The 15,830-nt window shown below is 39.1% G+C and overlaps 1 protein-coding gene across 2 annotated transcripts in view; it reads right to left on the bottom strand.

The window, feature by feature from the left end:
* Positions 1–4,485: 4,485 nt before the first annotated feature.
* CNDP1 (carnosine dipeptidase 1) overlaps positions 4,486–15,830 on the bottom strand; it is a 34,137-nt gene continuing 22,792 nt past the window's right edge. For both annotated transcript variants that reach the window (XM_048840104.2, XM_048840103.2), the window contains exons 5-12: positions 15,552–15,640; positions 13,756–13,956; positions 12,461–12,545; positions 11,625–11,785; positions 9,696–9,860; positions 9,313–9,454; positions 7,712–7,859; positions 4,486–6,040 (exon numbers count right to left, since the gene is read on the bottom strand). In XM_048840104.2, the coding sequence (XP_048696061.1) occupies positions 5,935–6,040; positions 7,712–7,859; positions 9,313–9,454; positions 9,696–9,860; positions 11,625–11,785; positions 12,461–12,545; positions 13,756–13,956; positions 15,552–15,640 (1,097 nt within the window). In that variant the 3' untranslated portion in view covers positions 4,486–5,934. The remainder of the gene's footprint in view (positions 6,041–7,711; positions 7,860–9,312; positions 9,455–9,695; positions 9,861–11,624; positions 11,786–12,460; positions 12,546–13,755; positions 13,957–15,551; positions 15,641–15,830) is intronic.

The following is a 15,830-nucleotide window of genomic DNA, read 5'->3' as shown; positions in this document are numbered from 1 at the left end:
AGATTGCAGAGGATGAAAAAAAAAAAACAGCATAGGAAAAGTTGACTTTGGAGAAATGCTGGAAACAGTTAATGCATCTCAAAGGGCTCTGCCAGTATAGATATGTGAAATTAAAGGATCTTTAACTGCTTTAAATTACAGATATGACAGAAACACACAGAAAAACCTGAAAATGCCAGCTACAGAGAAGAGCAGAAAAAACTGCTACTCAGGGAGATTAAAGACTTGTAAAGATATGTAGAAGTTATAATGAAATCGACAGCGTTTGAGGAACCTTAGCTGCATTTTAGGCATGCACAGGGAGAGGAAAATACCAGCAGAACTAAATGATTTTTACTGTCTTCTCCAGCCCAAAATCCACTGGGTTAGAGAACTCAGTGATCTGCTAAATGGACTGGAGAGAAAATATACAGAGTTCCAAACTTCAAATATTATATTAGAGTTGGAAGAGACCTCAGAAGGTCATCTAGTCCAATACCCTGCTCAAAGAAGGACCAACACCAATTAAATCATCCCAGCCAAGGCTTTGTCAAGCTGGGCCTTAAAAACATCTAAGGATGGACATTCCACCACCTCCCTAGGTAACATATTCCAGTGCTTCACCACCCTCCTAGTGAAATAGTTTCCTAATATCCAACCTAGACCTTCCCCAACTTGAAACCATTGCTTGTTGTTCTGTCATCTGCCACAACTGAGAACCGCCTAGTTCCATCTTCTTTGGAACCCCACTTCAGGTAATTGAAGGCTGCTATCAAATCCCCCCTCACTCTTCTCTTCTGCAGACTAAATAACCCCACTTCAGCAAGTCCTAAGGAAAAGCTGAATGAGGGAGTGTGATGGGATAGTTAGAGCTGAGTACTAGTTAGGGTTCTATTCTTAGCTGTGCTACCAACTTACACTGGTACCTTGGGCACTTCACTTCACGAACAATTCTGTCCTTTTATTTGCTCAGCTATGACATGGGTATAATACTGTTGCCCCTCTGTTGAGCGGTAGCAGATGTTGGGGCCTTGCAGGTAAGTTTCCTGTTAGAAAACAGTGACATAGTGTCTACATATTTTCTTAGTATAATTCTGTTTATTCACAATGTACACTCCACTCCTTGATCAGAGGGGTCACAAGCGGCATGCAAGCAAACCCCTCTTTCAGGAATCTCAGCCCAGACACCAGTGCCTGGTTCCCAGGAAGCAACTCTGGCCTAAAAATGTATTCTAGATTGAGAGTTTAAGACAGAGAGCAAACTGTTGGGGGATGGGAGGGAATTGTTGAGTGCCAAGTAATTGTATCCCAACAGTTACTAAAAATGTTTAGTCTAGATAAACAAGAAATGGCAGGCCAGCTCTTACTAATTATCTCTTATTGCCAAGACAGGCATGTGTCTCTCACTATTTTAGGCAAGGGGTTCTTTGACATACCACAGAGGACACCACGATTAGTGCTGAGCAAATGATCACAATTATTAACCTTGGCTATTTGATTGTTAAAGAAAGTAAAAGAAAACATTAATCAAAACACAAATGATAAACAAAGGTTACTTCTATTATAATCTCTTCTGGATGTCTTTCTGTGGAGAGTTTTTCTACAGAGATTACACTTTCGAGAGGAGACCTGGCTTGGGTGGGGCCCTTTTCTCTTGGTAAATTGAGGCTAAGGTCTTATTTCCTAAAATGATTGGGGGTTCAGTCTTAATAAATCATTAGATAACTGAAAACTGTTTATAGATGGGCAAAATAATTTCGTTTAAGGTCAGGTGAGTCCTGCTTGGTTACCACTGATAAGCTAAAAGCGTTTTAAAATGGGAAAAGTAAGCAACTAAAATCCAAGGAAATTAAATAAACTTTTTAAACCAGTTACTTAGAAAAAGCCATCTACAGATCTGTCTTAAGCCAAAAATCTTAAATCCAGTTAAATCCCACTGTTTTTCTGTTTTCTGGTGTTTAGCCCCTGACTCCTCTCCAGGGATACATTGTAACCATTTGGTAATTAACAGGATAAACTGTTCAGTTACAATTGCATGTCAATATTCCAATAAAATCATTACAAGAGTTTTCAAATCTACTCTCTTGGTAACGGTTTAGTTATTTCATCTCACTGCTCCATGTTGAAGTCTTGGTGATGTCCATTGGGGATTGAAGGTTGCCTTTTCACTGCTGCTGCATGGCTGTTCTCTTCTATTTCGTCTTAGCTGGCTGTGGCAGCTTGCTTGTATAGCTGGACAGGATTAATTGATGAGTGCTGTAAAATTGTGGATGGAGGCACAGAGAGTGCAAATGCCAAATTAGCCTCAGTCATCTTTTCATTGGCTCAGTATCTTCCTGGGTTGTTCTTAGGAGCCTCTTTATCTTATTAATATGTAATATGTTAATTCCTATATGTGTTAGAGTTGTAATTCTTTCTTGACAGTTATATTGCCTTTTTCTTTGCGCAGGGAGATTCCTCCACCATCTTTAAGTTTAGAGCTTTAACTCTTTTCACTCAGCCCATTTTCTGAGCTATTTCTTCAGTTTCATTAGGGTTCAACAGGAATTGAAATTCTGATTTGAAAGAGTCCAAACACTCCTGTTCTTTATAGAAAAGCTTTTTAGCTCTCAAAGTCTTTTAAAAATAAATAATTCTTAAAGAGAATCTTCAAACTGGAATAATTATTAAAGGATTGCTTTCTCGTCTCAACAAATTTTGAAGAGGTGATCCTTGTTCTTCTGAGTTGGGTGAGGAGTTGCTAGCAGATAGCTAATTAATAAATATTCTCTATCTAAATAGCTTCTCATATTAGTGATCCATTCAGCAAGATTTCAGACTGGTACATAAAAGATTTTACCCTTCACATAGCAAAGACATTAGGAAATTACATTATAAGCTTTGTATTTTGACAAAATATTTCTGAAGGTACAGCCGCAAAGCACTTGCCATTTCAACATTTATGAAATAAACAAACATTTTCTTCAAAACCCTTCCCCATTATTAAAGTTTCAGAATAAAGATTTTTAGAGTGTTAATAAAGGAATTACGTTCCATAAGAATTTTGTGGGTTTTTTCTTGCAAAAGAAGGGTTGACAAAGCCCATTTTTAGTGCTGTTTTTGGCTCTGATAACACATCCCTACATTTGAGGTATCCTAAATAAGGATCATCCTTGCATTCTTTTACACAATGAATGTTTTTTCCTAAAACAGGAATGTTTTTTAGAAGGTTATTTTCTTGAGATAAGGTTTGCAGTTATACCAAAACTGGTATCTTAAACAAAGGGACAAATTAGTTCTTTGAAAGATGCTCTTCTTGGTTTGTTTGTCTTCTTAGAGTTATGACCTGTCTTTATAGCATTTGTAGTTGGCAATTAAAACTTGTATTAAATATTTTGTGCAAAACACAAATCTCAATTAACATATTTTTAAAATATAGACTTAGAAAAATAGCAATTACAAAAGCTACATTTTAGAGTTTCTTTTAGCACTTTTTGGGGTAACAAACATGGTGTTATGGCTAAGGTGTTATCTTGCTGACACTTGGCTTATCTCTAGGTGACGGAAAGCTTCCTACAATTTCTTTTATTAGCCTGAAAATCTTATTTAATAAACTAAGCAATGAAAAACATAAGCATGTGAGTTATTTTTTTTCTAAAGGTCACAGGATAAGGTAATTAAATGTATGTCTAAAAACTCCTTAAAGGCACAGGCAAGTTTTTAATGACCTAACATTATAAGACTAATGTGTGATACATTTATTGTTACCATTTTTACATCAATATTGAAGTCTCTTCCCCACAAAACCTTCTTGCTGTTAGTTTTGTTTTGGGGAAGCTATCACAATCACAAAACTAACAACACAACATTTCTTCAAAGATTGTGCCCACTGTAACCTTCACGCAGAGGGGTCTTTGTCTGGTTAGCTGGAAGAAAAGGGATGCTGGCCTCTTTAAGGGCTCCCTTGCAACAGGTGGTGATTTGGGGGAAAGTTTACACAGATAGACAGGAAGAGCAGGAAGCAATAGGGGGCCAAGTCTGGAGAAAGTCACTGCACTGCCCTTCTTGCTAGTCGTAAAAGTGGAAAATATTTATACAGCTCACGTATCCCCAGAGAGGCATTCTTTTACCAGTATTGACCTGGCAGATACACTGCTGACAGGCTTAAAAAAACCCAAAACTTGCACCTCTATGTGTAACAGTGCTCTATAGTGCCCCAATAACACTATTTACTAGATCTTATTGGGCATTTTCCATCAGAATATTTTTGGAGGTGGTAACACTTCTGCATTGCAGGTGGAGAACTTGCACAAAGTGTTCCCAGAAGCAGAAAGGAGTCTCTTGCATAACTACAAACGAGAAATTAGTTCAACTTTTTAAAAATTCTGCTGTAGCATTTATCCTGATGTCCTCTTGCAGCAGCTGATTCCACAGGTTAACTATTACAAAGCATTTCCATTTATTGATTCCAAACTTTCTGCCCTTTCCTTGTTCTCATTATTATGTAGGGTAAAAAAAGAAGAGAGGTCAGTTGCCATTATTTATTAATTATTTAATCTTTTTGACAATAGGGATAATGTTGCCAAGAATAACATCGTTGCACAAAATAAAGTTCTTTTCTCTCACTATTTCAGTTGTTTCAAACCGGATTGATCATTCTGTTTCTGTGTAAACTAACTAAGTGGCCAAAATCATTCCCATTTTGATTTGATACAGATACAGATTTGAACTAGACACACAATCTTGTCTGTCTTTCTCATGTAAGTTTTTCCAGAGGTTTAACAAAAAAAAAAAATCTAACAAAAGTAACTCTCTCATATATGTAAATGTAGTTTCAACACACATCACTTGTCTTAGTTTTTAATTTGTTCTTAACCTAAAATTGATACTTTAAAAGTGATGACAATTTAGAACCAGCTGAGTTGGGAGTAAAACACCTATTCAGGTGATACACTATCCATCTGAAAAGATATTCATGAATGACTTCATGCTTGGTGTATAAAAATAAAGTCACATTAAGGAGGAGAATAATACACAGCAATCTTTAATGACAAACAGCAAAATGGGAAGAGAATAGGATTAAACAAAGAACGAGGCAGGATCCAAACTGGCAAATCTCTTTTCACCTGAGAAGCTCCATTGACTTCAGAGGGACTGCTCATGAGAATGAGAGATTTCAGGACTGGGCTATCCTTTGCACTGAGTTTGACAAACTGATCCTGATGGCATATTCATCTTATTTCCAGTTTTTTGCATAGGAAAAGTGACCAGGCAAGAGGTTAATATGGTGAAATATTTTTCAGCAAATCATCTGATAGAAATTCATACATAGCCAAAAGGAAAGAAGGGGTACTGCGAAGGAGCTTATGTTCAGGAATTGGAATGTGAACAAAGCAATACGATCTTTGCCAAACTGCAAATAAGCAGCAGTAATACGGGGCGGGAGGGCATGCAGGGTCACATGCTCCCCCACCCCAGATTTGCTGCTTGGCTTGTATTGAGCATGCTCAAATGCACTGAGCATGCTCAGTAACACTGCTGAAGCCAGCTGCCCTCACTGTACCCCCCAACTATCGGCTGACCTGGCTCATGTCTGGAAATAAGTAAACTTTAATAACATAAACTGTGTTTCCTGCTCCAAACACCCCCCTAAGCTAAAGTTACAAACTGAAACATTCCATTCAATGAGCATGAGGCACCTTTGATCCAATTGTATTGCGCAAGGAATCACTTGATTTGGTTAAACACTGTCTATATGCTAGTTAGTGCATGTTGTGAGCTGTAGCAGGCATTTAATTTTTCAACAGTTTCAGACATGGCCAGGAGGGATTTTAAAGGTGGTTACCCTTCCCTTTATATTTATGACAACTTCTAAATATTTTATTGTTTGTACATGTTTCTCCAGAGTAGTAAAGGAGGAGGTTAGATACTTAAGCCAATACACAGGTGTATAGCTTATTGTCTTGCCAGGATCCATCAGTTTGTAGTCGTCGTGTTGGACGCTTCCTGTAACTGTCCATGCAGCTTTGCAATCTCCAAGAAAAAGGTTGCAAACAGTTTTGTTCCTTGAATGTAATTGTGCCTATGCAAAAAAAGAAAGAAAGACCAATGTTGCTAAACAGATTATGCAAAACAAGGGCCTGACCCTGTGAGGTGCTTGACACCCTCAACTCTTCTGGGTTTCAATTAGACTTGAGGGCACTCAACACTTTGCAAGATCGGGCCCTACATTTAGTGGGGAGGGAGAGAGAAAGGAAGAATTAAGTGCTTGGGTTTCAAGGTGCCAGATTAAGAACCCTTAAATTGTAAATCTCCAAATTATCCACAGGACAAACACAACATGGGACATGGCCATGCTAGCTTCTCCATCCCATCCCACCAAAATGCCTTATCCTAGTTCAGGGATGGGGAGGGTGGGAAAACTATCTCTAAGGATGAGACAGGAACTGCAGTGTTCTGTGCCAACTTAATCCATATTTCTTTGCTAAGTGTCTCATAAGTTTGTCATTAGTGCCAGCTATAATGGCAAGTCTTTCTCTGTGAATTAACAGCATATTAACACAGACAAACTAAAGGGTCAGGCAAAAGACAATAAATTTTCTCTTCCATCCTAAAAAGACAGTGTTGTCAGGCCTTCCTTTATTCACATGGTAAGGGGAAAGCAGAGAGGGAGGATGGAACAACTGCATGAATTAAGGATGCTGTTTAACATCTGGTTTTCCTGACATGCAGCAACGTGTGTATTCCAGAAAGATGATCAGAGGATTTAAAATTTTGTGTAGTTTCCCCTCAGTACTTCTGTCCATAACCTTAATGTGTGGGTCTACTCTGAAAAAACAGCTGTTGAATGTGATAGTGGGATTTCATGTTTACTGTCTCTCAATGATTTCCAGATCATATGTGGTCAGTTTACAAGAAAAATATATTTTCTTCTAACTGCCAACCCTGCAACTATAAACCTGAGTTCTAAGAATCAAGCTGAGTTCTTCTATCTCACAAATCACCACCTGTTATAAAGGGTCTGCAGCCTTCCTCAGTCACACTATTTGCTTCAAATTATGCCCTCAGTGAAAACCTAACTGTCTGAAAGTGTAACTCGTTGGAACTTGGTAGACAATTCCAGTATTGGCGACCCCATGCATTCCAAAGTCATGCATCAGGCTCCAAACAATCATAAAATAAGCTTAAAATTCATGTGATTTTTTAAAAAAAAAAATTTGGGTTATTTTTATTTGCCTTCATGTGTCGGAGACTTTAGGGCACACTTCCTTCACATTCTTAAGCTTTTTTCCCAATCACAAGGACCAGAAACATATAGGGTTGGTTTTTTTTAAATGACAGCTGAGATTATCATGCAAGTCCCTTGATTCCAGCATCTCGCTGGGACTTTAAGAAAAAAAAAAACAATTATTGTGAGACTTGCAATGAACTCATGCAAGTTGGCAACAATGCACTTCTGTTAATAGGGAAGAAGGAACAGACTCTATCTTATTCCTTTTTAGCCTTGTTTGGTACTGCAGGAACAACACAAGCAAAAAGCCACAAAACCTTACTTTTTGTCATTAAGATAAGCATATACAACTCTGAATACCCCCAAATAGATTCTATTGGATAAAACAGATAGAGACAATTGGAATCACTTGTCAATTGGAATCAGTTGGGCACAGCCTAGTATGCTGGGATTGCTGTGGGTGAGTATTAGTACTTCAGTTCCTCCTCTAGTCTCTTACGGTGCCTTTTTTTAAATTTTAACCTGCTTATTTTCTCGTTTTGGGAATGTTCTCCGTCATCAGCTGCTCCAATTGGAAGCATCATCACACTCTTCCTTGTTATATTCTGGAACGTTTGGGCAATAGGAATTGTTGAGCCATCCCGGATCATTTCTGGATCTTGTCCAAAAACTGAAACACATGGAAAGAATGAAATTCTGCAGAAGTAAAATGAAGACACATTGGTCTCTTCACTGGAGCTAGTGAGCTTTGGCATTCTGCCCAGCACAAACTTTTCTTGGTAGTATTTCTTTTGTGGGAGACTGTATAGCCAACTGATGTAATAATACCATTATGCACATCCTAGAAAACTATGCTAGTCTTTTGATACTATTCTGATTTTGCATCGCAGTACACAGAAAAGTGAGACAGTATCTTCCAGCTGCCTCTTACCTTGTAATATAGGCCCCAATCCAAGAAGGTGCTTAAGCATATACCTAACTTTAAGACCAAGTAGTCCTATTGAAATCAGTGATTCAACTCACATGATTAATATTAAGCACATGGTTAAATACCTTGCTAAATCAAAGCCTCAAAAACCAGCTATTTGCACTGGGTTTTAGGTTTTCTCCTCTTTTTAAAGTGCTCTAAGCGAGTCTTCTGCTTTTGAAAAGTAATGTAACCCTCTTATGGGTTTCCATTTTTTCTATCATAGAAGCCACCAGAATCTAACAGTGCAGCAGTGTATATCTGTAGCTAGGCCTTGTGTGTTTATATATAGTTAGTAAACAAAATTATTTGGAGTCCTACTGTGTCACATATATTTAATGTTGTGTAGAAAGCAAAGATGCATGAAGTGAGAAAGAGACAGCATTGCACACTCCTTCCTAGGGGAAGAGGAAATACCCTCTCTATTGCCCCAAGCCCCCTTTGAATAACCTAAGCAAAAGTGTTGCAGAGAGGCAGAATCAGGTTCTTAATATTTGTACCATGTTGCTTGGGAATGGAGAGAAGAAAAGAGGACAGGCAAGGGAGGAGGGCAATTCCTGGAGGTTCCAGGAGAAGCTTACAGTGTCCCAGGGGAAGAGAAACTTTAACTCAGATCTAGCAGTGAAAGACCTGCTAACATTACCTTTCCTGAGGTAGAGAGACAACTATATTTGATATTTCTGAGGGGGAACATTAAAAAGATCTTTTATCAACAAGTGGGAGCATTACAAGCATTACAAGGGTAATGCTTATCTGTATAGCTGCCCCATTTACCTGCTGTGCTGCATTTATTTATTTATTACACTCCACTGAAATCAGGTACATCATGATATGTCAAAGGGCAGCACTGCGGTGAGTTTTCCTTAATGTGCCTGATACATAAGGCGGCAGCAGTAAGTGGTTACCTGCATCTAAATTCTCCCATGAACTGTTGGGAGACTAGAATCATAAAACCAAACTGCAAGAGTGTCACCAAACAGGGACAGTTCATTCACTGAATAAGTACCGTGCCCCAACTTCCCAAATTATCTAGATCTAAATAATCTTCCAAACAAGAAATTCATTAATTTTAGAAAAGCTCCTTTTCCTTTGTGCAAGTCACTGTTAGTGTGACATTGTTTGGTGGATGTTAAAAATAATAAAAGAAAGAACAAACCTGTTTTGATTGCCCTTCTTGCTGCTGTATAAAGAGGAGAATTTATGTCAGCAACCCATGGCATTGCACTTATTGGCACAGACACCTTCAGTTTGTTTGGGCTGTTTCTCTTAGAGAATACATCCTCTAAATATTGTATCACCTAAAAGGAAAGCATCATTTCATTAACAGTGTTTATAAATTACATCCTTTAACAATAATGCATCCAGAAATTGTGCACTCACAGACACACACTTTCACTCCCAAGCCCATACACGGCCACGCAGTGGAAAGATGCAGTTCATTATTCTGGCTGTAAATTTTAAGAGTTGAGAGGATCTCTGAAATTAACAGGAATTTAACATGCAGAGGACTGACCAAAAGTTCAAGTTTGCCAGTATTACCTGACGTTCTCCGATTGAAATGTCCATGTGAGGGACTTGCCGGATTGAAAATTTTCCTATTACTCTTGCGGGTATAACTGTTTTTATTCCTGGTTCGTGAAAAGCTCCTTCAATCCCATGAATAGAGAGAGAGGGATAACGCCACAGGTGCATAAGTACTTCCTCCTTTATAATGTAACAAACAAAACAAAATAAAAGTGACAATGCCACAGCCATTCAAAATTCACACAATCTACTGAAAAGCTAAGTATTTTGCATGTAAAATTTGTGCTTGATCATTTCTGCAATTTAGAGCTGATTGATTTGTGATTAAAACCCCTAGCCAGGTAAAGTCTTTCTAAGTAAACACTGCTACTTCTTTTAGTCAACATTTGCCTACAGCCTGGCAATATATGGAAGGGGAACGTTATTCATGTACAACTCTGGTGACAGTAGGAGCAGACAGGTGAAAAAACAGCATGGGAAGAGCGTCTTGGAGGTAAAAGTGTATAATAAAAATGATGAACTAAAAAGGAAAATACCAACTGACTTATGAAGTGATTATTTAGCTATTTTCGATTGTCATTACTTCTAATTTTACAGAAGGATCGTGAATTTGATAATCTCTTAATAAACTGTATTCTATTTGTTTATAAATTAGTTGAGCGTCCTTCTTGTTTGCAAAGTAGTAGGTGTATCCTGGGCTAATAAATTCTGATGCCAATGGCAAAGGAGTGTATTAGCCTGGAATATGATTGTTACCAAGTTAACAGGGATCATTATTATGTAGTCTCCAATCAGCTACTAAAACCCCTCAGATCTCCGTGGCCACTCACCTTAGAACTGCTGGCCTACTCAGCTTACAAGGTTTTACACCATCGTGACGTACCCTATTCATGCATTGGTTCAAATGATACTAAGCAGAATGGACAAGCTCCGACGGTGAAGAAGGGAAGAAAAGCTTTTAATAATGGGCAACTCATATTTAAATAATGGAAAGGGTAACTGGACAGTGATCAGTGAACAGTCCCATCCATTCTCTGGAGCGGATGGATGCAAAAAAGACAATTTGTACTGCTTTAACTATACTAATATAGTTAGAGTGGCAAACCCTCCCTAGTGTGGACTCAGTTATATCAATATAAAAGTGCTTAAAACGGGATAGCTTTTATTCTGGTTCAGGAAGTGGAATAAGCTATACCAGTATAAGGCACTTATATACCGGAATAACTGCATATGTGCTAGGGTTTTACACCAACATAAATATAGAGGTAATTTTTAAAAAATCACACCCCTAACTGACATAGGAATACTGGTACAACTTGGGTAAACCAGTTCTTAGCTTCTGGGTTTTATTGGTATTGTTCATTTTTGGGATCGTCATCTTAAAATTCTGTCAAAAGCTTCAGACATCAAAATCTAAATTAAATAAATAAAACCAGCCCCAAATTATACCAACTTTTCTGCTGCCATCCACTTTCCAAACTGAATACAACTTTACTCTCTAGCCTATGATCTTACAAGTGGCTTTTTGTACACACTGTTGTTGTAGCTGTGTTGGTCCCAGGATATTAGAGACACAAGATGGGTGAGGTAATGATATGAATACTAATAAAAGATATTACGTCATCCACCTTGGCTCTCTAATAAGTGTTTTTTGTTTCTTCTGGGGGGTTGATGGGTTTTGGAGGGTTTTTTTGTATTATTACTTTTTATTGACTATCTGCATTTTTGATTATTTTCCCCTAGATGTTTGCATTTGACCAGGCCAAATCTTTTTTTTTTTTTTTTAAACTTCCTACCTGAGCTTTTAACTCTTTAGATTCCTGGGGGGTTTTTTGCCTCTGTTCACTGTTGCTTGAAAAACCTTGAAGTTTGGAGTAATCGGTGAAAGTAATTAATGGGTCATTTAACCTCTTTCTGCAGCCATTAATAAAGATGTTACTGTACCTTAGTGTCATATAGGAATTTTTTCACACCACTATTATTTTTATGTTCCTCTAGATCAAATTCAATTGCTTCATATAACTTCTTCTCCTCTTCCATAAGGGAAGCAACATTATCATAGACTCCAGGGATCAAAATATGACCTGATGTATCCACAAGGCTATCTACAGAACAAATACCAACAGACATAATCATCCCTTTAATTTAGGGCAGTGGTTCTCAAACATTTCCATACTGGGACCCCTCTTTTTCATACCAAGACCCAGTCACATCTAGTCAAGTCACTCATTCCCATTTAACAATATAGTACTCTGGCTTGGGGTATTTGCTAATTTACTAAAAAAACCCATTGAGTTGCTGTTTGCTGTTCAGTCTTTCATGAAGCTGAAATGGAAACATCATTCAGTTTATATAAGAATTAGCATAAAATATATCCAATTTCAGAAGCCTTCACTAATAGCACATGTCAATAAGACTTGCCTGGAGCAGTCTAATAAACATGGTGCTGACAATGATGTCAGCAACTGGTGGGCCATCTACTCTAGGGCTCCTAACACTGGTAGCACTGGTGGAAATAGTGGGAAGTATTTGTATTTTAGACATGCACTGAGGGGCCAAATTTAATAGGCCTGGAGTCAGCAAGGCACTTTAACGTGTGTAAGTTTAAGCACCTGAGCTACTCCACTGAAATCAGTGGGCCAGCTTCACACAAAAAAAAACCCCACACACACGATCATCCAAACGTCAGGATGCTTACACAAACCACACTGAACTTTCTGAGGTTCACCCTCACCCATTACCAACTAGTTATTGCCTAGTCATATGAAATGCAGTATTACCAAGCAGAGCTATTAGATCGGTCATTGGTTCATGAATGATGCCTCCAAAACTTCCTGAATGAAGATCTCTCTCCCCACACTGTACCTGTATGAAATAAAGGCAACATGTTGACATGCAAAGCACATTATGTTAATGCTTTCAAATCACTGGCTTTCCATAGGGACTCAGGTATTTATGTTTATTTATGGCCTCTATTTAAAAAAAGACGTATCCTAGGTACTTTTAGGAAATTCCCTCTGGTGCAATGTGGAAAACTCCGGGTCAGAAATGGTCTCAGGTCTGCTTCTGGCAAGTGAAAGATGGCCTAGTGGCTTTGCGGCATAGTATGAGACAGACAGGTTGAGCTCCAAGTATCATTCTGTGCAGCCACCTAGTAGCAGACGTGGATCATTTTTGCTGTTTTGATGGAGTCATTCATTTTCAGCATGGCTTGAAAGAGTTGTATTCAGGAGCTTGAGAGATTTGCTTTTAGTCAAAATATTCATCGACTAATTTTATTCTTTTTCCAGTACTGGGGCTGATATAGATTTTGATTTGGTTCTCTAGGGATTAGATTGAAGGATGGTGCCAAGGAAGGATCTCCCATCTTACTTACTGATGCAAAAACTTCCAGATAGGGAATTTATTTTCCTGTCCTCCCTTTATTTCCCAGTGGCTCATGCAAGCTGGTAAATCACTTACAATGTACTACTTACTCTGGTCAGTGGCTTCAGAACCTTAGTGTGGCTTCTCAACCAACAGTCCCCCCTAAGTTGTGCACTCTGCCAGCAGACACCATGCATTGAGCAGTGCCTGCCCCACAGGGGTGGGGCAGCAGTGGGGCCAGGGTTGCACTTGGGCAGCTAGCCAGTGCCACTGCCTGCGTCACTAAGGCAACAACTTCTATTTTTAGTGTGCCAACTTGATCAAACCCAGCGCATGTATGTCTACCCGAGCTGGAAACTGCACCTCCAGCTGCAGCATAGATGTACCCTTGGGGGTGGAGGGGAGGTGGGAGGTTGGAGGAGGGAGAGAGAGAGGGAGAGAAGGAGGCAATGAAAGTGAATATGAAATTGTGAGTGAGGAGAAGGTGAGGGGGAGTAGGAGAGGGATTGGGAGAAGAGAGAGCTAGTGAATGGAGCTGATGAAATTAGGGCGGGGAGGGTGTGGAAGTTGGAGAGAATGGGGATTAAGGGTCTGCACTCACATTCAGTCAGTCTGCCCCTCTGCTCACAAACATGTATTTACAGAGCACATTGTCATCCTCCACCCCAGGACCCAACCCCAAATAAATCAATGCCATTTTCTCTTGTACCTCCACGAAGAAGCAGAGGTTCCCCCGAGTCCCATAGGTGAGGGCTGGTTTCCTGTTGCTAAGCCAAAGGTTATCCGAAATCACAATATAGTCAACATCAGAGAAAAAAAGCTGATTTTCTTTCTTAATTAATTCCTCTAGTCCAAGAGATCCTGCTTCTTCCATACCTTCAATAATGAACTTGAGGTTTACTGGCATGTCCTAAGTAAAAAAATCAACAAAGCCTAGGTAAGAAACTGGCATTTTCAATCATTAAGAGGGCCAATAAACTGGGCTAAAGGGGGGGGCAGCTCAAGTGGGCTATCTAATTAAATTGTCATCTCTTTGGGGCAGGGAGCCCCTTTCTGTGCAATGTTTGCCGAGCACAATGGGGTCCTGGTCCACAACTAGGGTTCTTGAGCACTACAGTAATACAAATCATAAAAAATAATAACAACACATCCCATCAGAAAGGGCACTCCTGGAACATACAGCCTCAGGGACAACATTTCCTTTCCCTGATAAACTTTTTCCTCTCTCTCTTCCTTATTTTCCCTTTTTTTCCCCCTTGCTCCCTGACATACAGGCTGCATCCTCACTGAAGTTTTCCTCTATATCTCCCACTGTTGCAGCTCTAGCAATGCTAGCAATGGAGGGGCTGTCAGTGTAGGCCCTTTGCTGGCATTTTTATCATTGTGTTCTCTAAACCTGCAGGGTTAGACATGGTGGTAAAAATGCAGATGGGCAGTGCTCTGAGCACCAGTGAAATTGCCCAGCTACTCCAGCATAGAGAGAATCTGAGAAAATCTTCAGTGCAGGCAAGGTCATCCAACAACTTTCATCAAGGGCCAGCAGTTGGTAGAAATGCTCATATGTCCCATACAAGAAAGAAAAACTAAGCTCAGCATTCCATTGTGGCTCATTTTCAGGCTATGGAGATTGTCTTTTAAGTTAAACAGAAAGCATCACGTTGCTTTTCTTCAGGTTTCAGATTTAACACCAGTACAATCTCTGGACTTTAACGGACTTATGTCCGGGACGAATTTAACCTGAGTGATCGGATAAACCAGAGTGGTTCGCCAAACAACCACAAAGAAATTAGGAATAAACTGTGCACATATATTGTATAATGAACTTTGCTGTTTGCTAGAGAGAGGATTCAGGAGCTTCAGCCTTATCTGATTCACTTGTTAAAATGCCAACCTGGACATTACTGATTTGAAAGATTAGCACATTGTAGAAAACAGCCATAAACCAAATCAGTTTACAACAGCTGACTTGGACAACAAATAACTTAAGATATAATTTATATATTTGCAGGCTTGCTGTTTTCTTTGCTGAATCTCATATGCTGTTGCAAGAATGTACTGTTCTGAATGAGCATTTTCCAGGTGCTTTCATATCCTTATTCTGTCCATGGATACACATATACTGATGATAACTTGCAGCCAAGAGCAGAACTAAAAGGTGCAAAACTAAGCATGACCAAAGCTTGCTTTAAAGTCAGTTCTTTTACAATTTTAAAAAGCTTTCAAGCAAATGGTCTTCCTGGGTATCCAATCAGTTTAATGCTTGCCTTTTTCCTCAGTGCCTTCTATAAAGCAGGACAAGGAGGTTGCACCCTCTGCATTACATTGAGCCTGGTCAATATATAAAATACCAAGCACAAAATGCCCTTGGGGAAGGCTTGGAAACAGTATTAAAACTATACTAATGTTTACAAATATATTAAACCAATTTGTGGGGATGAGGTTACATCTGAAATTCACTCCTGCACAGTGCCACTGGAATACAAATGTTTTCTCTTTGCTACCTACTAATTTTAGTGCTCTGAATACATCCACTGCATTTATCCAGGCCAAGACAGGTCCTTTGTTATCTGTTGCTCCACGCCCATAAAGATTTCCTTAAAAAAATAAAAACAAAAAGCTTATATCAAACTTTGGAGCCTCTGATGCTGCTTCAGATATAAATGGGTGAAATCCTGGCTCTACTGAAGTCAATGGCAAAACTCCCGTTTGAGGTCAATGAAACCAGCGTTTCACAGAATAGTTTTAAGTAAAGGTGTTAGATGTTTCCCAGTAGGGTTAGTGCAC

Source organism: Caretta caretta, chromosome 2, assembly GCF_965140235.1.
Source record: "Caretta caretta isolate rCarCar2 chromosome 2, rCarCar1.hap1, whole genome shotgun sequence".
Lineage (NCBI taxonomy): Eukaryota > Metazoa > Chordata > Testudines > Cheloniidae > Caretta > Caretta caretta.
This window is presented reverse-complemented; position numbering and strand designations above follow the sequence as displayed.